Below are 25,737 nucleotides of genomic sequence, written 5' to 3' on the forward strand. Positions count from 1 at the left end.
GTAGAGAGATAATGAAGAAAACAGAAAAGTAGTATCTACTAAAGGATGAAGAGGATAATTCATCAGTAAGTGGGTTTAAATTGTCAAGAGGAGAAGTTGTTTTGAGGAGGAGAATTTTGGGGAGAAGACTTGGATCTGCTGCACTTCCTCAGGTGTGCATTAGAAGAGGCGGAAAGGCTCCTTCCCTACTGACCAGCTCAACCGAATGGATAGCTGAGAAAAAAATAGACTAAGACTACAGAGAGCTTCTTGCTCTGCCAAGCTTCTCTTCCATTTCCCCCTCTTCCCAACTCTTCACTAAGACCAGGTACAGGGGTCTACAAGAGATGGGTTTGTACAAACCAGAAAAGATTAAAAGCTCTTTTTTTTTTTTTGCTATAAACTCGCGCCTCATTGTTACTATATAAACTCAAGCATTCCATCCAGAATCAGAATTTATAAAAATGCAGTTACATAGGTACAAAGGTAGTATCCAGGACCTGGAAACAATAAAGGATGTCATTTTTAAACTTCTTTCCACAAATGGCATTCCTATACACCTGGCTCCAATGCGTTCACCTCAGTTTGGTAGGTTTCCCTTTGCCTGTGCAATGTAATATAAGAAAACACGAAGGCAATCCTCTTTCTTTGTAGGCACACACAGGCAGCTCCCTACCCACCACCCAGCTATCAGGCTCAAGGCTGACTTCTCTTGTGGATGGCATGTGCTACCTGGTCACACTCAGTCACAAAGCACAAAGACTTTAAATCACACTGCTGCTGTGGAAATGTTTTGTTTTTTTTTTTTTTAAATCAGCAAGAATGAGATTCATTATGGGGCAGGGATAGGTGGTCCATCTTAAAAGTCATCTCTAATATTTCAGGGCTTGCAGTGCATCTCGTCCCATAGACGTGTTGGGCTTGATGGTCCCCAGACATGGTGATGAATGGAGAAAGCGTTTTCAATAGCACTTGGAATTCTTCTGTCTACAACTTCCAGAGACGTTTGCAGAGGGTACCACCATTACCCCTTCCCCATATTTATGTGTCTTTTTATGTCCCTCGGAGCTGGCACTCTTACTTGACCCATTGCATTTCTCTGGCATTCTTCTGATGTGAGTAAAATTACAGAGATTTTTTTTAAAGCATTCTAGAAGAATCACAGGCTAATATGCCTTGCAACGTTTTCCCTAAGCACCTTCACACACATTTTTCTCACGTGGGATATTACCACAGGACAATGCAACACTTTCGTATTACTTGCCGAACCAAGACCCACAGGTAGAAAATGAAGCTCAAATGCGAGACTTGTGTCATCCAAAGGAAACTTAAATGCCTCCTACACAAAAGGCAGGATACAATCCACCTGCTGACTTTCCCTGAAGGCCTTCCCAGAGCTTATGCTGGAGAGAGAGAGAGAGAGAGAGAGAGAGAGAGAGAGAGAGAGAGAGAGAGAGAGAGAGAGAGAGAGAGAATTTCACCTCTTGCCAAAGCTCAGCCTGCTGAACCCTCCTGCTTTCTGCTGGCTGTTGATTCAGCAGAAAGTACTGCTGCAGAATTCATAATGGTGATTTTTTTTTTTAAAGGCCCCACGGATGGATCCCGTTGCTCGCCCCACGTGTCAGCCTCGTACGCTCGCCACGGAACATGATTCTCCAGATACCTTTTAAAAATTTCTGGCTAACGTACTTTCAAGGGGGAGAGGGATCCCCCACTTTCGCAAAAGGGCCTTTAGTGGGGGTTTGATTGTCTGAGCAGGTAAACCAGAGAGTCAGAGAGATGAATGGGCAAGAAATGATGCCTTGCCCTCCCTGCAGCCACCAAAGAGCCTTAGCATTACCATACCCAGAGAGGGATAGACCAAGGTCTCACTGGGCCCCTCCCTGCTCCTTTCAGTCCAAGACTCTTGTAAGCGTCTTGGGGCAAGAAGGGGTCATCTGCTTCCTTGGGATCATCTGTCTGCCTGGGAGCCGCGCCCTGAAAAGCCTAATCCCCAAAGGCCATTTTAACTCCCAGGGGCTCCTGGTCCACCTGCTGCTGAACTGGGGCTCGAGTCACAGAGCCTGGATGGCTGTGCCATACCCCGAGGCAGTTCGGGTGTGAGCCTCGTCTGAGCCCCCCGCCCCAGCCCCAGAGCCCCGAGAGTCTCCGCCACTAGGCGCCTGGCAGCTGGTGAAGCACAGCTATCCACAACTTGCACCCGACCCCAGCGGCGGAATGCGGTCGAGCTGGCATTACCTTCGGTCGCATAGCTGTGATCGCGCAGGAAACTGTTGTTGATTTTGCGGGTATCAATGTCCTCCTCCATTGACAGCAGGCTTACTTGCGTGGGAACCAGAAGCCGGCAGACAAGTATCCATGATCCCACCCCGCAGCCAGTCTCACAGGAGAGGGGGGCAGGGGAGCCAGTGGGACTGCACCATGGTCCGAGCCTGAGGAGGAGACGGGGAGGCGGAGAGAGAAGAAAATAAAAACCCGGCAATGGAGCTGTCACCTCCTCCACTCCGTTCTCCGAGGCTGCGGTGGCTCCTCCCGCACGGTGTGCTCACTTCAGCTCCAATTCCCAGCGAGGATGCTGTGCTTGCCTCCTCTGCCTCCGGGTACCAGGAAGCACTGTGTTCCCCACGAGGGGTCTGGTCCTGCCCAACCGCCCAGGAGGCGCTCCCAAGCGGGGCTGGGGAGATGCCCAACAGGTTCCTTTGGTAGGCAGCGGCTCCAAAATGCAAAAAAGGAGAGCCCTCCTCCCCTTGGGAGAGCGGGCAGCCGCGACAAAATGGTGCCTTTCCGGACCCACACTGCAGTGGCGAGATGGCAGGGGCAGGATTCAGGCTTGCCTTGCGGAGATGAGGGTGCTGGTCCCACGGGAGGGCGGCTCCCGCAGGCGGGGGCTAGGAAAGCTGGCGGGGAGCTAGGCTGGGCGCTGTGGCCAGCGCCAGCGCACTCACCCTCACACCCACAGGCGCGCACTCAGCAGCTGCTGCTGGTGGTGCTGCTGCTCCTGCTGCAGGAGGCTGGAGGCGGCTGGTGCATTAAAGGCGAGGCTCCTCCCAACCGCGTCAGCAGCCCCAGGACTCTTCCCCAGCAGCAGTGGGAGTCCAGGCAGAGGCTGCTGGCTGCTCTCTGTTGCAGAGGAGTGCAAGCAGCAGCCAAGGACACCTGGACAGCGCGAGTGTCTAGCTTGCAGGTTCACCGGAAAAAAAAAAAAAAAAAAAAAAAAAAAAAAAAAGGCGTGGACGCGCTATTCTAATCTCTTCCCTCTGGTGCCATGCAGCCAAGGGCGGCACAGGGCTTGTGTTCAGGAGTCCCTCAGCTGACTGCTTTGCTCCGGACACCTGCCTGCACTTCATTCAGGATAGCATTTAGAAGTAACTTCCTTTGGGTAGAAGTCCACATCTAGGTCCCTTTTGCTAACCGGATATGATGTAGACTGCCCCTTACTGAAGTTCAAGGGCGAGGCCTGGAGCTTCAAAGCTGGAGAAAGCTGGAAAAGGAGCTTATTCAAAGGTTAGCCCTCCATGCTAGGACTAGAAAGCAGAGCAGGGGCCAGAACTTTGAGACCGCCATCATGCCCGATTCCTTTCCAAGTGCTCTAACGTCTATCTGTGAGACGCTGGTGTTCAGAAATGCATCAGTGTCTTCACAGGCAGAGAGACAGTCTACACAACACAGGGCTGAGTTATGGGTCAATCTATTCAGTCTGAAGAAGTGCACTCTCCGTAGCCCTTTGTGTTTTCTTTTGGACAGACACGGGGGAGCTTCTCTGTTCAGGTGTGCTTCTTCAGAATGCCTTCTGTGTGCCCTCAGCATAATAGGTCCGTGAACGCAGAACGGAGACCGCGGCCAAGGAAAGCCACTGCTATCCGGACAGAACTTAAAGGATCCAAGGGCACAGAAAGAGTCCCATCTTCTCACTTCAACTCAGAGCAAAGGCAGGATCCACTCCCAAGCCCGCATTTCCCCCAAATGGCAAATTCCACATTTGAAAGAAAATGAGATCGTTACTGTTATGAAACAAACAAAATAATTTAACAGAGCCATCCAAACATACTAGAAGAGCAATTTGGAAAAGAACTTCCCCCTGCTTTCCTCATGAAGTAGTGTGCACTTCTATGGGAGAGACATCAGCAAATGTCTTGCTCAGTTAAGCTCCACGAGTTTAGCCAGATGGGCCCCGAGGGACCCGTGAGTTAATTATATACATACAATGAATGCTTGGGCTAACACAATTTAGAAAGTATTTGAAGTTAAAAAAAAAAATGGAAAAACAAGTCCTTAACTGAGGTTGGGAATTGCCACTAGGTTTTTAAGAAAAAAAAAAAAAGATGTTTCTGGTGGGTGGAAAATGGTATTGTTTCTACATCCAGAAAGGAACTGCATCTCTTGAGGGTAAGGGGAGCAGAAATGTTTCCCTATGATTAGGAAGTGATAGGTGAGCTTCCAGTAGATTCTATTTTATTTTCAGGTGGTTGTTAAATCCTATACCCTTGATTGGCTATTTGTTCAAGAGCCACAGTGAAATTTAAGTAGCAGATGAGAATTGGTAACAAGTTGGTTCTATCTGCTTCAGCATGGGTTGTCTTGGTGGCATCTTCCATGTCGAGCTGGGAGCCTCACCAAGGCTGCAGGGTCCCATAGTCACACCTTTCTGCTTCTCTTGGAGATTGGCATAAGGCAAGGAAGGAACAGAAGGAAAAAGATGGGTTCGTCTCTCAGTGCATCGAGGTGCGGAGATGTCTCACCTTCATTTGAGATTGTCTTAGACTGTGACAGCAGAGTTTAGCATCTCTGGGGAACCCCACTCCCTTGTCTCTTTAGAACAGTGCCAGGTAGGAATAGAGATACATGGTGGATCAAGTGGGGCCCAGGCTTATTGGCCAGACTGGGTGTGAGAAATTTTCCATAGTACCCCATAAGAAATGCAACCTTTCTCCAGCCTCTGAGTCTACTCAGTTTTCCCTTTGGTATGTACTGCAATATTCTGCCGGCATTCAATTCACTCAACAATACAAAAGACACAAGTCTTAAGAAGGCAAATGACAAGGATTTCCATTTCCACCCATTACGTAGACTTCAAAGTTCTAAAAGACTGTTTCTAGTTACTGAGATCACACCATAGACCTCTACTATTTTTGTTTCCATGCTCATTTTGTCCTTTTCATGACATTTTATTTTCCAGTATTTGCTTATCATCACCATCACTCATCATCATCATCACCATCATCATCAAATATTTTACCATGTCTCCAACATCAGGTGCCTGCCACTTAGCAGATGCTTGCTTATATTTATTGAATTATAATACATATTGATTATATAAGTAAATTATTGAATCTAGTTAGTGGTATTAAGTCTTTCATTCCCCTATCCATGATAAAACATCATGCAAAAACGATCTATTGTGAGCCTGCAGGTTTCTAGCTTACAACTCCTACTGCTATGGGGATAATTGTTCCCATTGAATTCTACATGTATATATGCTAATAATTACTAAACATTTGATATGTGCTGGTATTGGTCTAAATATTGGGAATACAGACAATAAGAAACAATGTTTGTTTCTTCACAGAAGAGTGTGAGCTTTGAAATTGTACACCTACTATAATCGAGCCAGTGTGGTAGCTAAAATCAGAAGGATCATAAGTTCAAGGTCAGCATGGGCTATGCCTTTCAAAAGGGGCTGGGAAGATAGTTCTGCAGATAAAGGTGCCCACAGCCAAGCCTGATAATCTGAATTTGATCTCCAGGACCCACATAATAGGAGGAGAAAACTGACTCCTGCAACTTGTCGTTTGACCTTCACATTTACACACACACACACACACACACACACACACACACACACACACACACACAATGTAATAAAAAGTTTAAATAGACAGGCCATAACATAACATCAAGTATCAAGCTGCAACATCAGGTAAAGCTTATTTTCATCTACCTATTATTATATTATTGTGTCCTCAAGCAGGTTACAAAGTCTCACTGGACCATAGATTTTCTTACCTATACTTTAGGGATAAAAATGGCATCAATTTCATAAAACCACTGTGAAGATTAAATAAAATAATATCTGGAAAGAAAACACTGCTATTCCTTAGAGGTTTCATTTTATTTCACCATCATTACCCACCACTGATTTCCAACAAATGTGTGTGCCAGACACTGACACAGGATGGAGATTCCAAACCTCAGTTTGTGAGATGGTTAGCTGGTCTCTGTCATCATGGACCTTAGTGTCCAGTTTATAGTTTAAGGAGAGGGCCACAAGCTCCAAAGGGGGTTGCAAAGAGTACTCTGAATAGCTGACATAATTCAGCCTTGTGTCTACACAGAAAGAGCCAATTACAAATATACTGCACTCTTACATTACCCCATTCAGCATGGCAGCATGTGGGTACATTCATTTTTTCTCACCCTTGTCCTTGGCCCACTCTCCAAATACAACTCTTCCTGCTTGCCTAGGTAGGCTAGTGCTTCTGACACATACCTTTGAGCTCAAACTAGGCAATTAGCACATTTTATTATTTTTATTTTTTATTTTATTAAAACCCTTGATCCGTTCCAGTCTAGAGTCCCAATGTAGTCTTCAGGTGACAGGCAGTCCTACTTCACAAGCTAGCTCAGGCATTTATGAATTCCTCGAGCTTTGGCAAGTAATTTAACATCTTGGAGCCCCTGTTTACAAAGCAGTCACTTCACAGGGTTGTTGGGTGGCTTCAGAGACAATGTAGGGAAAGTGCTTGCTCCAGGCCTGGCCTAGAGCTAGATCTCTCCAAATGAATGATGGTTTTCTATCAGCAGAACTTTGTGGAGACCTCTGTCTGCAGAGAGCTACAGAGTCATACTACGAGTCAGTCTTCCACGTGAACACATGTGACTTAGAAACCTGAGTTTTAAAACCTCTGGCTGTCTTAATGAACAACTAGAAACAATATAGATGATATTTTAGCATCTTGCAAAAGACGCCTATAAGCTACGATGATGATACAAATGTGTGGAAAGAGGACTCTTTCTTCTTAGTGCTCACCATGGCTACAGATTTAGCCACCCTTCCTCAATGGAGAAATCCCATAGACTTCCTTTCCTGGAACTCTAGTTATCCAATGTTCACCCCACTTTCTGAGGTGGTTTATGTGCTGGCTGCCCAGAGACTGGCCACTTGAATTTCAAGCAAGTTTGTAATTCCTTCTTGTGCATGCTATAGCATGTAAATCCATATGACCGATTCTTTCACATGGCATTTAACTTAGGAAAAAAAAATAAAGCCTGTTGTGGGATATTTGTACACTGTGTAAAGATATATTGTTGTGACTGGTTTAATAAGGAGTTGAATGGTCAATAGCTAGGCAGAAGATAGAGATATGACTTCCAGGGAGAGGAAGGAAGAGAAGAAGGAATCAAGAAATGGGAGACATCAGGAGATATGGAGAGGAAACAGAGGTGCAAGATGGAAGAGAGGTAATGCCACATGATAGGGCATAGAGTTAATTTAAGTTATAAGAACTAGTTAGGAACAAGCCTAAGGGATAGGCTGAGCTTTTGTAATTAATAAGAAGTTTCCATGTTATTATTTGGGAGCTGACTGGTGGGAAAGAAAAAGACTTGTTACAAAAGCCTTTTGCCCTCCCAGTGATGTATATAGACTTTAGATTAGGGACTACTGTGGGCCAAGATGTGTAGGATGCACATGTCTGTCCAGCTGCGCTTTGAGTGACATTATGATGGCAATATAAAATCTGAAATAGGCGTGAGAAGATAATTGTATCAAAGAAATAGTAAGTTTCTTATAACAACTTTATAAATCAAGTTGTTACTTTTAAATGTGTTATTAAAGTTGTTATTGCTGCTGCTGCTGCTGGTGGTGGCGGGTGGCGGTGGCGGCGGGCGGAGCACACACCTTTAATCCCAGCACTCTGGAGGCAGAGGCAGGCGGATATCTGTGAGTTCAAGGCCAACCTGGGCTAAAGAGTGAGTTCCAGGAAAGGCGCAAAGCTACACAGAGAAACCCTGTCTCGAAAACAAAACAAAACAAAAACAAAAAACAAAACAAAACAAAAATTTAAAGTTGTTATTTTAAATATAAGAGCCAGTCTTTAAACATTTACCGTCAGGTCAATAGAAACTCACCACTTGCTAAGATATCTTTGTTGTATCGCTCTGTACCCACCCGTTTGCATCCATCCCTTGCTGAGGTATCTTTGCGCCTACTGGTTATCTATTCCAAGTTCCCTCTAATTTCTCAACACTATACTCCCAAACTGAGTGAGTTCCAGAGCAGCCCATTATCAAGGAACTTCTGTGATAATATTAAACAACTCTTAAATGGTTACTTTTAACACAAAGATGTCTGATATTTATTGGAAGAAATCTGATGAGTCCTTTGATTCCTTTCAAGTGTGTTATGAAATTGTCATAGTAGACCCTGAGTGATTGCATCTGGAAGGCTCTTATATCTGACAATGTAAGGGATGCTGGTTATGCTCACCCTCCAGGAATCTTTCTTTTCTACAGTCCAGGCTCCATAGTTACTTCACCCTTGTCTTGATAAGCCTAGGTGTGAAACAAAAATGTCTACAAAAACATTCAGCATCAGTTCCTCTTCTTGTCTGTGGTACTGATGGAATCAGAGCGAAGACACAAAATCTCAAGCCCAGATCTGAGGGCTAGAAAGAAAACATCTTAAACTGTTCTCAATCAGTGGTTCTGGGGTTAAAACTGGCTGGCTTGCACAGGGTAGTTTTAATTTGCATCATATTTGTTAAGTGCAAGTGAGGATCTCCAAAACCAGTTAAGCAACTCTCCGGGGGGACTGTCTAGCACCTGATTACCACACTCAAAGCAAAGCTTTAGTTTAATTTATAAGGAAGGATATATATATTGGATAACAACTTGTATATCTAAAAAATGTCCCCAAAATATTACTTTATAGCAGTTATTCTTAGAAAATAAGGTTTGGTTAAAAAAAAAAAAAACTTAGACATGAAGTTATTTCTCAGAGTCTTGTTTGAGGAGTAGGGAACAACTTAATCATCCACAAACTCTATGTTAAGGGGTTTATTTCCCCATCTCATTGAATTCTATCTACAGCTCCTGAAGTAAGCTCTATAATCATCTCCATTTTACTGAAGATAGCAGAGTTAAATGAGCTACCCATCAAAGGAATGGGAGTCCAGCTCAGCCATGGTCGGTCTTTGAAACCCATGTACTTAACCATTATGCTTGGAGGTGAGTAGGGGAGGGTCACAATGGGATTGCCTCGGTGTCTTTTCTAGACCACCTGCCTCTAGATTCTGATTTGTACCTCACTGGGGTGAATGTTCTGTCAACTGAACATCACAACTGTTGGGCTAGTGAGGATGTGATAAAATCCTTATGACTGTGGGACTGCAGAGTGTAGCCATACAATGTCACAGTTACTCAAAGTGTTACCTGTTACCTGTCACAGCAATTGCCACACCACCTATACATACTCAGAAGAATGGAAAGCACAAAAAAAGCTTGCACATGAATGTCCACAACTACATTATTCAAAATAACCCCAAAATTGACACAACACAAATGTCCATCGAGTGATGGACACACACACACACACACACACACACACACACACACACACACACACTGAAATAGTCCTTAGCAATAAAAAGCAGCGAAGTACTGATACATGCTATGTCAAAGATGAAACTTAACAAAATTTCTTCTGTTGAAAGAAGCCAAACAAACAGATCTATTACTTTTGAAATGTTATTAGGCAGATTTGTAGGCAGAAAGTAGACTAGTGATTGTCAGGGGCTGTGGGTGGGATGCAGGATCTGCTACTGGGTTCAGGAGTTCCTTTTAGGGTAGTGGAAATGTGCTTTCAAACACTAGGTTTTATGATGCGTAAGGTACATCTCAATAGAGCTGTCCCTAAAAGATGAATGACAAGCCATTGCCATCATCTCTGCTGACACTGCTATCGAGTGTGTCATGTCCTTCGGACTTAGTACAACATCTGATGGCAACGGCAGTTGTGAATGTTCTGCCAAGAAAATGGCAGAGAGCAAAGCAAGCTGCATGCACCCAGTTTTAGGTTAAAAAAAGCAAACATGACTTTTTTTTATGAGGAGTCTGTACAAGCTTCTTGCCCTGGTATTTTTGTCAAAAACAAACAAACAACAACAAAACAAAACAAAAAACCCTTAGAATGTATCTTTTTTATTTATTTTTTATTTTTTAGTAAGAGAAAATAAAAACTAGATTAATTACATGAAGTATTTTGTAGGCCAAAGTCTTGTGTTAGAGAAATCAGATTGTTCTTTATTCAGGGAAGTCAGAAGAAACTGATACGAAATACAATGTGTGTATACAATGCACTGAGCCTCAGAAAAGTGACACAAACATTTGTTATTAATTTAGCAGCTGCCACATTGAAAAGTTAAGAAAAGCAGAAGGCATTCATTTTAATAATTGTTTTAGATGTTTAGTTTTATGAAAATAAAATTATTTTAATACAACATTCCAAAACACATAATTTCAACATGCAATCAATATAAAATGATTGATTAACTACAAAGTTACCTTTCTTTTGTATCAATCTTTGAAAACTGGTTTATACTTAGAAATGTCTCAAAATTGGCTGTAGTTCTAGGGTTAAGTAACCAGATATGCCGGGGTTCCCCCAACTGAACAGCAGGGGTGCAGAGGAACCATTCCCAAAACATTATTCCATTCACAAAAACAGCATTTGAACACATTCCCAAAACGTCATTCCATTCACAAAAACAGCATTTTGAACATATTCTCTCAGAAACAGTTATTCTACTAAGGATTGGAATTAGAATTTGATGACCCTCAAAACTATTTTAAGTCATACAAACAAAATGTGAAAATATATATGGTCATAAATATCTACATACAGGTTATACAGAATAGACAATTTAGATGCAATTTTCTTTCTTTCTAGAACTGCCAAACTGAATGGACAGAGTAACAAAAGACAAGAACTGCAAAAGCACCTACATGGCATACCATAACCCATATTCATTCTCTGGCAGTTACCCCTCTAATAGGCCAACTGTTTGGCTGAACACCTGTGGCTTCAGTTTCAGCTGGGAAACAGAGCCAACCAGGCAGATGTTGGCCCAGAAAAGATTTTTTACGGTTGTTTATCTAGAATCTGTTACAGTGTAGGCATACTTTCTGATACATGAGAACAGTCAGTGCTTTTGAAGATTAGATTGGAGAGCAGAATTTGTAGCCACATGACCAATGGAAGGATCTCTTATGACACCTAGAATTTGGTGCTTCATTGCCTTTGAGACAAGTGTGGGAGGGGTTTAAGTATGGAGGAGCACACCCTCCTTTCCAGGGTAGTTTCCCTGCTCATTCCTGCCCACTGTTCTTCTGAGTTGCCTGAATGTTAGCTCTGAGACTCATTTGCTGGTTCTTCCTCACCCCTTTGACGTGTAGAGGTCAGAGTCCTAGACCACTGGGGGATGTCATTCTGTATGCTGTGAATGTGTGCTGCTCTCATTGGTTAATAAATAATCTGCTTTGGCCTATGGCAAGGCAGCTTAGAGGCAGGCAGGAAATCCAAGGAGAGAGAAAGGCAGAGTCTGGGGAGAAGCTGGAAGCCACCTCTAGGAGAAGCAAGATGTAAAAGTACCAGGAAGCCACAAAGCCACGTGGCAATGCATAGATTAATAGAAATGGGTTAATTTAAGACATAAGAGCTAGCTGGCAAGAGGCCTGCAATAGACCATACAGTTTATAAATAACGTAAGTCTCTGCATGTTTAATTGGGTTCAAGCAGCTGCAGGACTGTGGGTGAGAGAGATTTGTCTGTACTGGGGGGGGGGGGAGGAGGAGGGTAGGCAGGAACAGAGAAAACTTTCAGCTACACTGGACTTCACTATCCCAAGTCCTTCCCTCGCTCCGTTAGCATCCACAAGACTATGTAGCTCCAGATTTGAACCTGGAACATGGACCTCTTGCCTAAAGAATCTTAGCAGCTTGCTGGGCAGACATTTCCCTGGGTGCCTATGAGACATTTCCATCCTTAGTGGGGCCTGCCATGCCAGCTTCACTTCCTGTCACTGAATTCCTCTCTTCCCCACATGCTTCCCATCAAATCTGCCAGCTCTAACTTCAACATGTATTTGTAATTGACCAATTCTCACCATCCCAGCTGCTATGCCATGCTGCCCATGCTGCTCTAGTTACCAAGTGTATTTCAGCACAAGCCACTCTCCAGGTCCTCCTGAAGCAGCTTACTCCACCCTCCACCATCACGGTGTTTATTAAGATTTTAGTTCTTCTCTCTCTCTCTCTCTCTCTCTCTCTCTCTCTCTCTCTCTCTCTCTCTCTCTCTCTCTCTCTCTTGGTTTGTGCACATAAGTGCAGTGCTCATAGAGGTCAGAAGAAGGCATCGGAACCCCTTGAGCTGGAGTTACAGGACATTATGTGTGAGCCACCTGATATGGCTTCTGAGATACAAGAGCTTCACTGCTGAGCCTGTTAAAAGCTAAGGTTCATGTCCTTTCCCATAGTTTATACACTGCAGGAAAATCAGTCCTTTAGAATGGAAATCACTCCATGTCACTTTTCTGCCCAAAGCCTTTCATGGGTTCCTATGTGCTCACACCAAAAGCTTTTTGAGATGTTAAAAGGATTTGGCTCTGGCTATGGTTCTATTTTTTCCTTCCTCCATGTAGGACCACCAAATACTTCCAACTCCCACACTGAAACAGGGACATCCATCCTAATTATTCACTGAGTATCACAGGGATAACCCTCGTACTGCAGAATCTTTGGATCTGATTTACTCTCTGATCTCAAGTCCATCATCAGGCACTAGCATAACTCAGCATTCTTTGTGGAATCAACCTTTCTGGGGCATTTTCTTCTGTATAAATAAAGCCATACCCCATTCTCCACCAACTCTATCCCTGTGGTGTGATCGTTAAGTATACACGTTTGTCTTTGGTTACTACACAAGGAAAGTGTGGTTTTTAGGGAGTCAGGAATTCCTTATTCCCTATACTTAGCACCCGAACAGTGATGATACTGTTAGTTACTCTAAGCAGTGTTTCTCAACCTGTGGGTATCTATCCCTTTGAGAGTCACATATCAGATATTCTGTACATTAGATATTTACATTCATAACAGTAGCAAAATTACAGGTATGAAGTAGCAATGAGATAATAATATGGTTGGGAGTCAACACAACAAGAGAACTGTATTAAAGGGTTGTAGTATTAGGAAGGTTGGGAACCACTGCTCTAAGGTGTCTTTTGCTTTATCTTTTGAGTACAGGTCTCATGTAGCTCAGGCTAGCCTCAAACTCACTATATAGTTGAAGTACCCTGGCTTTCTGATGCTCCAGCCCCACTTCCTCGGTGCTGGGATAACAGTCATTTCCTACCATGCCTGGTTTATGTAGTCCTGGGGATCTAGCCCTGGGCAATGGTTATGATAGGCAAATAAACTCCAATGACAATTGAACAACATTCCAACCTTCTAATACATCCAACAGTGTGTTTTTTTAAAGAATGAATACTCTGGTGGTTTGAATAGAAATGGCCCTGACACACTCATGTGTTTGAATGCTTGGCTCATAGGAAGTGGTACTATTAGGAGGTGTGCTCTTGTTGGAGTAGGTTTGGCCTTGTTAGAGGAAGTGTGTCACTGTAAAGGAAGGCTCTGAAGTTTCAGATGCTTATGTCCAGGCTCAGTGGCACCCAATTCTTTTCCTGCTACCTGTGGATCAAGATTATAGGACTCTCAGCTCCTTCTCCAGCACCATATCTGCCTGCATGCTGCCATGATTCCTGCCATGATGATAATGGACTAAAGCTCTGAAACTGCAAGCCAGCCCCAATTGAATGTTTTCTTTTGTAAGAGTTGCCATGTGGTCATGGTAAGCTGTTACACATGTCAATAACATGTGTTTTAGTTTGGGGGACAGTCACAGGACACCTTAGGGTAGAACTGGCTACAGCAGAGTGACTACTTGATTTGGGCTAGGAGCTTTGGGTCACATGGTTTTCTTCTGTTCACTTGATTATGGAGTCCAGTTCTGTGACAATCATTAATACCTTAGTTGTGGTTATGGGGCCTGTGCAATGGTGCTCCATGGCAAGCCTGACCACCAGGTTTAGAAAAGCTCTGGTGGCGGGTCATACCCTATGCAGGTTGTCATAGCGGTAACAGGAGGGGGATACACACACTGAAAACAAGGGGAGTTTTGCCCGAGACACTTCCAGATCTTGCTCAATACAATTCTTCCTTGGTTGATCTTAATGTGCACTTTCCCCTATAATGAGCTGTAACCGTGTGTATGACAGCATTCAGAGAGATTTGCTAATTCTCCTGACAAAGCATTGAAATTGGGGTTAATTCGGGACCTCCTGTTTGTGGTGGGTGCCAGGAATTAGGGTAATCTTGAGGACAGTGCTTTCAAATTTTACAGCTCACCTAATTCTCAGTAGTGGGAAATAGTCTTTTGACAAAGTTCAAGTTGAAAGGTGGACTTACAGATAATTAGGTCTGACCCATCATCATTTTTTTTTTTTTTTTTTTTTTTTGATAATGAAACTGAACCATAGAGAAGGGTAGAGACTTAGCCAGATTGCCTTGTCATTTAGTATCTGGGATGCAAGTAAAACCCCTGTTAGCCTGGCTTCCATGCTCTACTCACAGGATGCTCAACAACTTCCATTTGGGAATACACATCTTTTTCCTTAAGATGATTAATAAAAGCTATTGAAGTTCCATTCGGTAGCTCAGAACACTGAGATTGGTCAGATGGAGACATTACCACTTTTTCAAAAGTTAGTGGGTTCTATTCATTTACCTACAAATATTATTTTATTTTATAGCTGACAAGTATTCCAAAGTGTATATGTACCACATTTTTATTATCCCTGAAATCATAAACATAGCAGTAACATTATATGAACGGAGCAGGTAGTATCTATATATTTACAAGTGCAGTGTGTGTGTGTGTGTGTGTGTGTATCACAACAATTAAGAAATAGAGCCCATGCATTTGAGCAGGGGGAGGGAGGGAGAAGAGGCAAGGGAAGAATTGGAGGAAGGAAAGGGGAAAATACTGCAATTATATTTTAATTAAATGTAAAAAAATCAACCCTCCCCCCCCCAAGTCAGTAGATCCAGTCTTAAACAAAACTACAAAATAATTGGTTTGTCTTGCCTGCCCTTCTGCCCTGTTCTGGACCATGAGGGAACTGTAGAAGAGAAGTATCAGTCTCCCTGATCCACAGACAGAGAGGTCTCAACAGGAAATCTTTCTGTTTACTGGGAACTGACCCCAAACGCTGCCTCCCACACCTCCACAGTCTGTTATTTTCTGCACCTTAAGCAGAAAACTGCAGATCACAGGCAACTTTAGAGGCCATAGGATGGAACACATCACAAATTCTACCCAGCATGTCGGAAACATGGCAAAGAGTTCAAGGTGTTACACAAGCCAGGTTGCTGTCCCAGCCGTGAGGACACTGGTGTGGCAAGTCACAGACAGGCGGAATTCACGAGTTATGTGGTCCTTGAACTTGTAAGCAAGGTTGTGTATATTTTTAAACTCAATAAATATTTATGGAATAAATGCAGAAGGAAAATAATCATATTAAACATACCTCAAATAGAGACCCTGTAATTTCCATTTGGCATCTGAGGGAGCCACAAGGACTGAACAGAAGATAAAGACGAAAGAGTACGAATTTACATCTAAAAAGTAGCTTAGGCTTTGAGCAACAACTTGAACGTTTGGGGATCAGAGACCTTTTTGGGAATCAAATGGAAGATTTAGACTCCTTCCCTAGGTGTGTGTGGTGGTGGGACCCGGGGTGGCAGAGCTTGAGTGCTTACTGCTTCCAAATGCTGACTCATTAGGTCTGTTGTTCACGGTAGAGAAGAACAACAGAAATGCCTGCAAGGCCAGAGGAAGGTGTGCAGGTGAATGCAGGTTTGGAAGCATGCTGCCTGCTGGCCCCCATGTGCACCTCAACGGGAGAAGCAAAAGGGGCTATCACACAGACCACACTGGTAATGCCACATGGCTACATCTGAGCCTTTCCAAAGACAGGTGAGATATCACAGGCAAACCTAAAGGCATGGCTTTTGAGAGCCAGCGTGTTTCTGAGTTCAGATGTTGGCTCTGATGTTTTCTAGCAGCATAACTGTGAGTGAGGTCCTCATCATGTTGTCTTTTAATGTTGTTTGCAACATTGTTAGCAGTAGTCACATCACAGAGTGCACGCACAGTCTAAAACAGCACATGGCCTGTAATACATCCAGCAACACTGAGCACTTGGCACCGTATCGTATCATATGTTGGGAACTGTGATTGCTCTGTGCCCTGTCACTGCGGACATGGATGCTGGGTTCATTCACTTGTCCAGTTCTCCTCCTTGAATTGTCTTATTATTCTTGTTTTTATTTTTCCCAAGTTTGCTCAAAGCCATAGCTTCAGGACAAAGCAATGTGAAGTTGATCATGTGAGTGGGCTTGTGGTGGAGGCATATCTTCACCCACCACTAGACATGCATCATTTGCTTGCTAGGTACTTAGCACTAGCCTTTTAAGACACTGGCAAGGAGCTCCCACCTTGATTGGGAACTACTGTTTCAAGTGTATGTTCAGGTGATGGACTCTCCACCGTGCAAAGATTTAGAGGCATTGACCCAAGCGAGGATAGCATCAGCAGGTAAAATGAATGCACAAAATACCAGTCCCAGGCTCTGAGATGGCTGCATAACAAATATGCAGGAGCCACTATAAAATAAAATCCCAAGGTTCTTTGTTCACAGAGCATCAGGGATTTCAAGACAGCAATAGCAGAGTGTGACGCCAAGCATGAGACATGTCTGTGTGTGTGAAGGACTCGTGTGACTGCATGTGCTGTAGACCATGGAGCTGGCCGTGCCTTGAAGGACCGGAGAACTCAGAGAGAGATTACTGTCTTTGGCACAATGACACTGTCCTGACTGCTGGCTAAACCGCTCCTATCCCTGTCTTTGTGTGCTCTCGTGTACTTTTCCTTCTAGTTTAAACGTTTCTACTGCTCTAAGAAAACCTACATAAATCTTATTCTTCAAATCCCGGCTCAGCTCCAGCTTAGAGAAAACACGATAGACTGAAGAGCCCAGACTCAAAATTCAACGGGCAAGGGTCAGGCCTGCTTTCTACCTGCAATGAATACAGGCAATGCTCCTTCTTTCTCTGTACTGAGCCAGTGAGCAGCCGATTGGAAAACTCTCATAAAATTGGCAGGAGAATCACCAGGCTTCACAAATACAGGAGGAGCTTGAAACACTCATGTCCCACATTGACACAAAGCTTGAAAAAAAATTACTCTCAATAAAGTTTCCTTCGCTTTTGCAGGCTGCAACTAGGACTTACTGAATGCTCACTAACATACATGCTCTCTCTCTCTCTCTCTCTCTCTCTCTCACACACACACACACACACACACACACACACACACACACACAGGAGAGAGAGAGAGAGACTTTAACAGCCCCTGTCCAACACAAACATGCACATGCAGACATGTCTATTCCCATGACAGTCTCCTAATTAGCTTTGGCTTATGTGAATCTGTTTTCTTGTTCTTTTATTTAACTTCTTCTGGTTCTGGAGTCTATCTTTATGAATCCCAGTTCACTCTCTTCGCTAAATTAGCATTATCTTTCCAAATTACAGATCTGGTTTTCTGTCACTCTAATTTGAAACATTGCCTGTAACAGTTTCCTAAACCCAAAGACACACCATTATCAGTGTCTTTGTATAGGAAGAGGTACAAAATTTGAACCCTAAACCATACAACACAAAGCAACCACCCACATGATCTTAGTTAAGCTTTCTCTTGCTGTGAAAAAACACCGTGATCAGAAACAACTTAGAGAGGAAAGGGTTTATTCCATCTTATACTTCCAGGTCATGCTCCATCATGGAGGAAAGTCAGCACAGAAACCCAAGGCAGGAACCTGGACATGGGAACAGAAGCAGAGGCAGCAGAAGCTCCCTGCTTACTGGTATGCTTTCCAGGGCTTGCTCAGTTTGATTTCTTATACGCCACATGACAATCTTCCCAGAGGTGGCAGTAGCCAAGGTGGTCTGGGCCTTTGCGCATCAATCATCAATCAAGATGATGCTCTACCGACTTATCCACAGAACAATCTGGTGGAGACATTTTCTCAGTGGAGGTTCCTTCTTCTCAGATGACACAAGCCTATGTCAGGCTGACAGAAAACAAAACAAAACAAACAACAACCAGGATAGTGTGATGCAACCTCTTCTGCTGGAGGTTTCCAATGCATGTCAAAAGATAGAACTCCTGTCATGAGGAAGTTAGTTCAGCTTTTTCTAAGTTGGAATTCCCTGTAATAACTTGATTCTATTTACTTTCTACAGAGAAATACCACCAGTTGCAGGCCTGGAAGTTGTAAGGCTCCTGGGTGTGTCTTGTGAGCCTCTGTAATCAATCTCCTTCCCAGAACCTCTGACTTTTTATGCCACCTCCTCCCAAGTCTTATGCTCAAGAACTAGAGGACAATTTCCAGTTTCTTGAAGAACTTTGAGCCTTGCACTACCGTGCTCACTGTCAACAACATCTTCCTATCTCTCATCCCTTCATTTATTCCCTAGCAATGCGTCATTTGTCCCTTAAGGCCTTGACCAATCATCTTGTAAAAAACATCACATTGTCACTAACTGCTTCCTATCCTATTTACAACAGTTGATTACTTCTTTGGAATTTTGTATAGAAAATAATTATGATATTTGTTAATCAGTTTTGGGGTCACAGGTGCTCAGTAGTATATTGTAGTGTAGACAACCCTTCCAAGTAGCCAATGCTTACTTGGAAAGAAATAAATCAGATATTCATTTCTCTTGCTGTCTTTTGGGTGCTGTCCACTTTGCCTTAGTTGTCCAGTCCAGAAGCTCAGTGAATATTCCTAACATTGCTCTTTCTCCATTCATATCCACAGTTGCAAAGACCCACCCAGCCCTTTGAAAAGGTCTACAACTGTCCACTCATGTAGCCAGTAACTCAGCTCAGGCTGCTGCCACTTTTTGGCATGTTTCCTCTTGTGGGCCTTTAGCACATTTTCCATTTTCCATGCATCATCTCCTAAAGTGTAAATCTGACTGCTCCTGTTACCTTCCAACAACCCCTAAACGCGTCCCATAACTCTTTGTAAAGGATAAATCCAAGGAACCGTAAGACAGCGCCACAGACCTGTAAGAGCTGCTGAGTGCTTTTCTATTCTCATTTCCATGAGTTAAGGTTTCATGGTCTACACTGGGAGCCTTGAGGAGCCCATGGGAGTTTCCCAGGATTGTTGGGCATTTTTGTGTATTTTATTTCTCTTGACATTCTCTTCTTTTGGACAATTCTGAGCTTCTAAACACTGATGGAGGATGGTGTTCTTCTGCTGTGAGCTTATACATCTGGGTATCATCTCATTTGTGAGTCCTTGGGTCAGCTCTGTGTCTTACTCATGGTTGGCTCTGTACCTAACAAGGTACTAGCTACAGAACCAACATGGACTTGGTTTGAATGAATTGTTTTGCATTTTTCTGTTGACTGAATCAAAGAATGAGTAAATAGATGAAAGAAAGAGACGCTGAAAAGGGCAACATGTGGATCACGAGAAAAGGGATTTCATGCTCAGTCCTGTTTCCCTTGCCTTTATCTCCTGTGTCAAAATACATCTTCCCTTCAGTCTCCGGAGTACTGTGAGTTCACTCCAACTGAGGGCCTTTGCATTTTCCTGAGTTTTCTTTTCTATTTTGCCCATAATGAAATCTGTCCTGTACTTCAGAGTCTTCATCCTTCCACAGGATTCTCACCAATAGAGACCACGCCAGCTTCTCTACAAGGCTTCTATCAACACCCTGTGTCCCTTTCTCTACTCCTGTTGTGGTCAGCAAGTGCTCACTGAATGACTGTACATGGTAAGGTCAGGAGAGAATCATGCTTGCCTCTTATTTACTACCAGGTCCCAGTGTCTTTGTATGGTTCCTGGCAAACCATCAAGCTTGTTCAATGGAGGCAAGAACTAAAAACGATGTCTCACCAGCAATTTGGGCTTGTTTTTATACCGTGTACATAGTAGGGCTCACAAGGTGAAAGCTGTTTATTTAAAATAAAGCCTAGAACTTTCCTTTTCCTTGTTTGTAAACAGCCTTTAACTAATATGCTTGAAAGGAAATAAATCCATTCCTACAAACTTAGCGACATATGCAAATTTTCATGCCTCCTTGAAATACGTTTTTAGCTCCTTTGAAATAAATCTTGTCAAAAGAATCCCATCTGCCAGGCTCCTGGACTCCACCTCATTAGGCAAACAAGTCACTATAGAGTCCTTGTCCACCACAGGAGAGCACAGGAGTGAGCGCTAAGGCATCCATCCCATAATGTGCCCTAATTGGGACACATTGGTTTGTCATGTCACAGCTTAGTCAGAGCTGCTTCAGTAGGTAATTATTAAAATGGAAAAGTGGAAAACAAACAGTCGCAAGGAGTTATGACTGACAATTGGGGCCAAACAATACTTGTGTTGGCCTGGAACAGTGTTTCATACTGATGGCTTCACAAAGGCAAAGGGGCTGGAATATTCAAAGAGCTATTCTAAAGCCTGTGGAGTCACACAGCATTTGATCTGTCTACAAAGCACCACATTTGTATATATATGTATTTGAGGAGAGGGCAGACCATGGCATCATAAAGTCTCCCCCCCCCCCATAATCACGTCGGCTGCCATGTGAAGGGAGTTTACCAAGCATGCCAAGGCATTGTGCTCACATCTTCATAGGCACATTACTGCTATCACTCACAGATACCATCCAAGGAGATATTTCTGCTTATCACGGAGGCAATCAAACCTCTGCATTGCTCTCTTGCATGAAGAGTACAGCAGATCTGAGATTTCAGCCCAGGATTACTGGTCTTACTCTTGCAATGGTTCCCTTATATTTCCTCATGGAAACACAAAAAGCCATGGCTAACCAAGGCAGGGTGTTGGGAAAGCGGATTAGGGGACTATGGGTGGGGATATGTTCATTGTATATTACATAGCTGTATGATAATGTCCTTATGCCAAACAGCACCATCTATAGGAATTATACACATTATACACATACCATGATTTACACATGGGAACGTTATTAAAAGGAAAATGCAGACAATTTCTTTGGACAATAAAAATTTATTAATTAAAAGATGTATAATCAATGGAACATTCCAAGCTTTAAAGGCAATGGAGAGAGTTGCTAATCCCTGAAAGCAGGGGGGCTCTATGAAATAGTGGGGAAAAGCAAGCAGAGGCTCAAACTATTGGGGAGGGTGGCTTTAAAATCTTTAAAAATTATTTTATTTCATGGGTAGGAGTGTTTTATCTGCTTGTATGTTCATGCACCATGTGAATGCCTCGTGCCTGCTGTAGAAGCCAGAAGAAGGGGTTGGATTCCTTGGAACAGGACTTACAGACAGCTATGAGTCACCACATGGGTACTGGAAATTGAATCAGGTCCTTTGAAAGAGCAGCCAGTGTTCTTTACTGCTGAGCCATTTCTCCATATCCAGAAGATTGATTTTTACTTTGAATTTTTCTTCTTATAAGACAGTAAAAAGAAATGTGTAGCCCTAGCTGTCCTGAAACTCCCTCAGTAGATCAGACTGGGTGTGAACTTACATAGATCCACCTGCCTCTGTCTTCTCAGTGCTGGGATTAAAGGCATGCACCACCACACACGGGGCTTTTCCAGTTTGAAACAAGATTTCTATGATAAAGAAGCAGATGCTCTAAGAAAGTCTGGCTTAACCCTTTAAGTTGTTATTGATGCTCCTTGATTTTGGATAACCCCTCCCCCCAAAAAATTACTGTCAAAATGTGAACTGCATGTATGTTTATTATCTCTTTACCTTCAAGCTCTCTTTAAAGTAATAGTGAAGGTATAAAGCAGATCTAACTCATAATGAAGTTAATGTGAGAAGGATCATCAATGCACCATGGATCTCATAAGCCAATGAGAGAAGAACAGTGGATGGATGATGATAGGGGAAGAGATAAGCCAATGAGGGTATTTACTTGCTTTGCCCAAACCTGGAGATGCTTTAGTATGTAGTAATGTCTAAAATGATTCAAGGTGAGGGCTGAACGAGGTGGGAGGGTAAAAGGGGGGATGCTAAAGTGATATCCATAGAGAGATGAGTTAATTGTCTGCCTTCTTCGTGTTCAGCTCTCTACATTCTACCCTGGGATGCTACAACAGAAGGTTCTTCCTTTAAATAAAAAATAAGTAGTCTAGAAAGGGTCAAGGTAATGAGTGTGGGGTTGAATTCTCCAAAGTGCATTTGAGCATTTAGAATTTCCAAAATACGTTTCCAAGCCTCATTCTTTAATGGAACTATCCTGTAGATAAGCTCTATTGGTGTTCATTCAACCATTCTGAAAATTCATTCTCTCACATGACCTGGAGAAGTGAGATCATATTGTCAATTGAGTAAACCCATAATGTGAAGAAAAACTAAGGAAAATAGACTTATTGACACTGGAAGAAACAAATATTATCAGGAGTATAAACAAACCCTTAATTCATCCATGCAGAAATATTTTAGAAGCCAATAAGCCTATAAATCAAGAACAGAATGCTATAAAAATAACTACATGAATACTGGTGGTATGGCTCAGTGGGTAAAGGCACTTGCCATGTAAACACAAAGATCAGAGTTTGATTCTCAGATCCCACAGTATGAGGAGAGTATGGACCTCTCAGAAGTTGTCCTCTAACTCCATACATGCACCATGTTATGTGTGTGCACTCAAACACATGCACACAAACACACATGTACACACTCACACAAACACACATGCATATAAACACACATGCACACACACATATACACAATTGATAAATAATACTACTACAGGAAAAAGTATATATTTGAAAAAATATGGTAAAGATGTGTGCTGTGTGAGCTGGCTTACATGAGTTTGATCTACAGGTAGAGAGAGCCAAGCTCCACAAAGCTGTCTTCTGACCTCCACCTGTGTGCTGTGGCATGTCCATGTGCAGATACACACAACAGTCATGAAGATTTCAAATTTGAAAGCAGGAGAAAAGGAAAAAATGCCCAGATGTATAAAATGACAACTAATCTATGAAATTAAAAGGCAATTATTAAAGATATATTCATTATCTATCATCTGTCTATCTATCTGTCAATGTATCTATGTGTCTATCTACCTACCATCTATCTATCTATCTATCTATCTATCTATCTATCTATCTATCTATCTATCTATCTATGTGTCTATTTGTGTGGGGGGAGTAAGGGATGAAAAGGGGGATAATAAAGTGCTATCTATAAAGAGATGTTCTTCTTTCTCTATGTATATTTAAGTCTAAATACAAACATACACACACACACACATACACACATCTCAGGACAATAGCTTGTCACCCATACATAACCCTAGGGCACTGACAAGTGGAGTACAAGAGAATGAGTCCTCATGTCTACAAAATGCTTCCCAGAATAGATACAGTTTGTGTCTGGACGTTGAGAGTAATTCAAGGTCCACTCACATCCTCCTTCCCATTCAGTGACCCTCGATTCCTTGTCATTCCAATGTAGACTCCTCCGTTGGACCAACGTATACAAATACACACACACACACACACACACACACACCTCAACTAAGAAGGAGAGTTGTCAAGAGTAAAGCGCCATCTTCTTTACTATTTAAAAAGATTCCCAACTACATAATCATTGAGCATTTCTCCCATTACTTTTTAAAAATCCAAAGAGTTTCCTGGAAGAAAACAGATGTTGATTTTTGCTGCAGGCCGCAGGAATATATCATAGGAACTCAGCTGGTTATGACAAAGTCACTACCTGGAGGGATCAGGGAATTCCTCCAGAGGAAGTCAAATTCCAAGGAGTTTTTGGTGTTATTTGGCTTGCTGTCTTCTGTTATGAACATCATGTGTGCCTTCATAGTTTTCCCAATTGACTTTTCCCTAAGAAGGGCTAACAGTGTGCACTGATCACTCTCTGGACATACACATTCCAGGTATTTGGAGAACTGTCTCAGGAAAGGCTTTCTCTGGAATCAGATATCTCCCTTGGCCACTTTCAAGGACTAGCAGTAATAACAGTCCACATGCAAGTCTCCTGATTTAAGACAAATTCCACAAGGAGACACCGCCTAGGTCAGGTGCATGTTCAGTAATAGCTTTACACAATTTAGCTCGGACCCTCCTTTCTTATAGCCTTACTAACTTTACAGACCTCTAACTCCTTATCTAACCACTTCTAGGAATATTTGGATAACATTCTGCACTGACAGCTATGCTCAGCCAGAACCCCAGTTCAAGCATCCCTGTAATTATCATCATTGGCAGCATCCGGCCAGGTCCATCCCCAGATGGAGGAAAGTACCTTATCAGAGATACCTCCGTACTCTCTAAGAACAGACTTAAGCATCCAGGCTACCTGTTTGAGAAGGCCTGGAGGATGTGCCAATTAAGCTTTACTTCTTCCTTTCCCAAACCTTACCTCTAGTTCCAGATCTCCCTTAACTATTATCACCAGAGGCATCTAGCTGTACACAGGTTGCCTAGCGACAGAGCACATTTTTCCTCTACCCTGCAGAAAAAGAGCAGATAGCTTGGACAGATAGGAGCCACAGGAAAAAAGAAGACAGTTTTATTTTCTCCCATTGACCTAGCAACTTATAGATTCTTAACATTTTCTACTAATCACATTTAAGACTATAGTTGAGCACATAAGATTCCCTCTTCTTAGATATTACCCAAATTTAGCCTTTAGTTAATTCATTTCCCTATTGGTCACTTCCCTTTGGGGTTGCAAATGATAATTAACGGTTATTGCCTCCCTATGTGATTCTTATCACCCTTCCGTTTGACCCTGGAAGTCTGGCTTTATATATCAGGACTTTCAGGGCATGGAGGGATGGAGAAGAGAAAAGAGAATGGAAGAACTAGATGGGTAAGAACTTGAGAGGAACAAATTGAGATGGGGAGGAAGTAGATTGAAGGACTAGAAGAGAGTACTAGAGGAACAAGATGGAAGATGAGGAAGAGTCAGATGGGAAAGTACTAGCTGGGTAAGAACAAGGTGGAAAGGACCTAGATGAGGCAGAATTAAGACGAGAGAATTAAGATAGAACTTTAGAGGGAACAGTAGATAAACAGAGAGAAATGAGGCAAGAAAGGAGCTAGGCACGAGAACAGAATTGAAGCTGTGTATATGTGGATGTTATGCCAGAGGAATTAAAGCACGTGGACTATAGAGCTTAGTGTGCTCAGATTCTATTTCCTGAAAATAGTCCTTGCCATTAGCAGTTCTCTCTCCTGAGCCCCTGGGATGTATAATATTAAGGCTGGTCCCTCTAATATTGTACAAGAGTTTTCTGCCAATAATCATGAGACTGTCACAAGAACTTTCTTGTTAACCACACTGGTCCCTTAAAAACAAGGAAGCAACAACTTGAAATGCCCAAGAGAGAATCACTTTCTGAGTAACCTGCCTAACAATTCTCTCACTGAATGACTGAGAACCCGAGGTTTCTCCAGTGTGCTCTCCCTTTACTCAGTGATTCACTGTAAACCCTAAAAGTCTGTTAAGGGAAGTGTTGTTCCCCACTTCACAAGATCTGTTTCTAAGTCAACCCTAAGAATAAGGGTGAGAAAGAAGCATCAAAGTCAGAAAGTGTGCAC

The 25,737-nt window shown here is 42.8% G+C and overlaps 1 protein-coding gene across 11 annotated transcripts in view; it reads right to left on the reverse strand.

Annotated features, from left to right (window-relative positions):
* Positions 1–25,737, reverse strand: part of Ppp2r2b (protein phosphatase 2 regulatory subunit Bbeta) — a 410,600-nt gene that overhangs the window by 250,542 nt on the left and 134,321 nt on the right. For 2 of the 11 annotated variants that reach the window (XM_037197121.1, XM_037197122.1), the window contains one exon: positions 2,218–2,411. The exons of 6 other annotated variants lie outside the window; for them this stretch is intronic. In XM_037197121.1, the coding sequence (XP_037053016.1) occupies positions 2,218–2,411 (194 nt within the window). Of the gene's footprint in view, positions 1–2,217; positions 3,152–25,737 lie in introns of those variants that run through there. 3 more of the 11 variants (XM_028881724.2, XM_028881727.2, XM_028881725.2) reach the window with 3 other exon arrangements.

The sequence above is a fragment of the Peromyscus leucopus genome, chromosome 19 (genome assembly GCF_004664715.2).
Source record: "Peromyscus leucopus breed LL Stock chromosome 19, UCI_PerLeu_2.1, whole genome shotgun sequence".
In the NCBI taxonomy this organism is placed as follows: Eukaryota; Metazoa; Chordata; class Mammalia; order Rodentia; family Cricetidae; genus Peromyscus; species Peromyscus leucopus.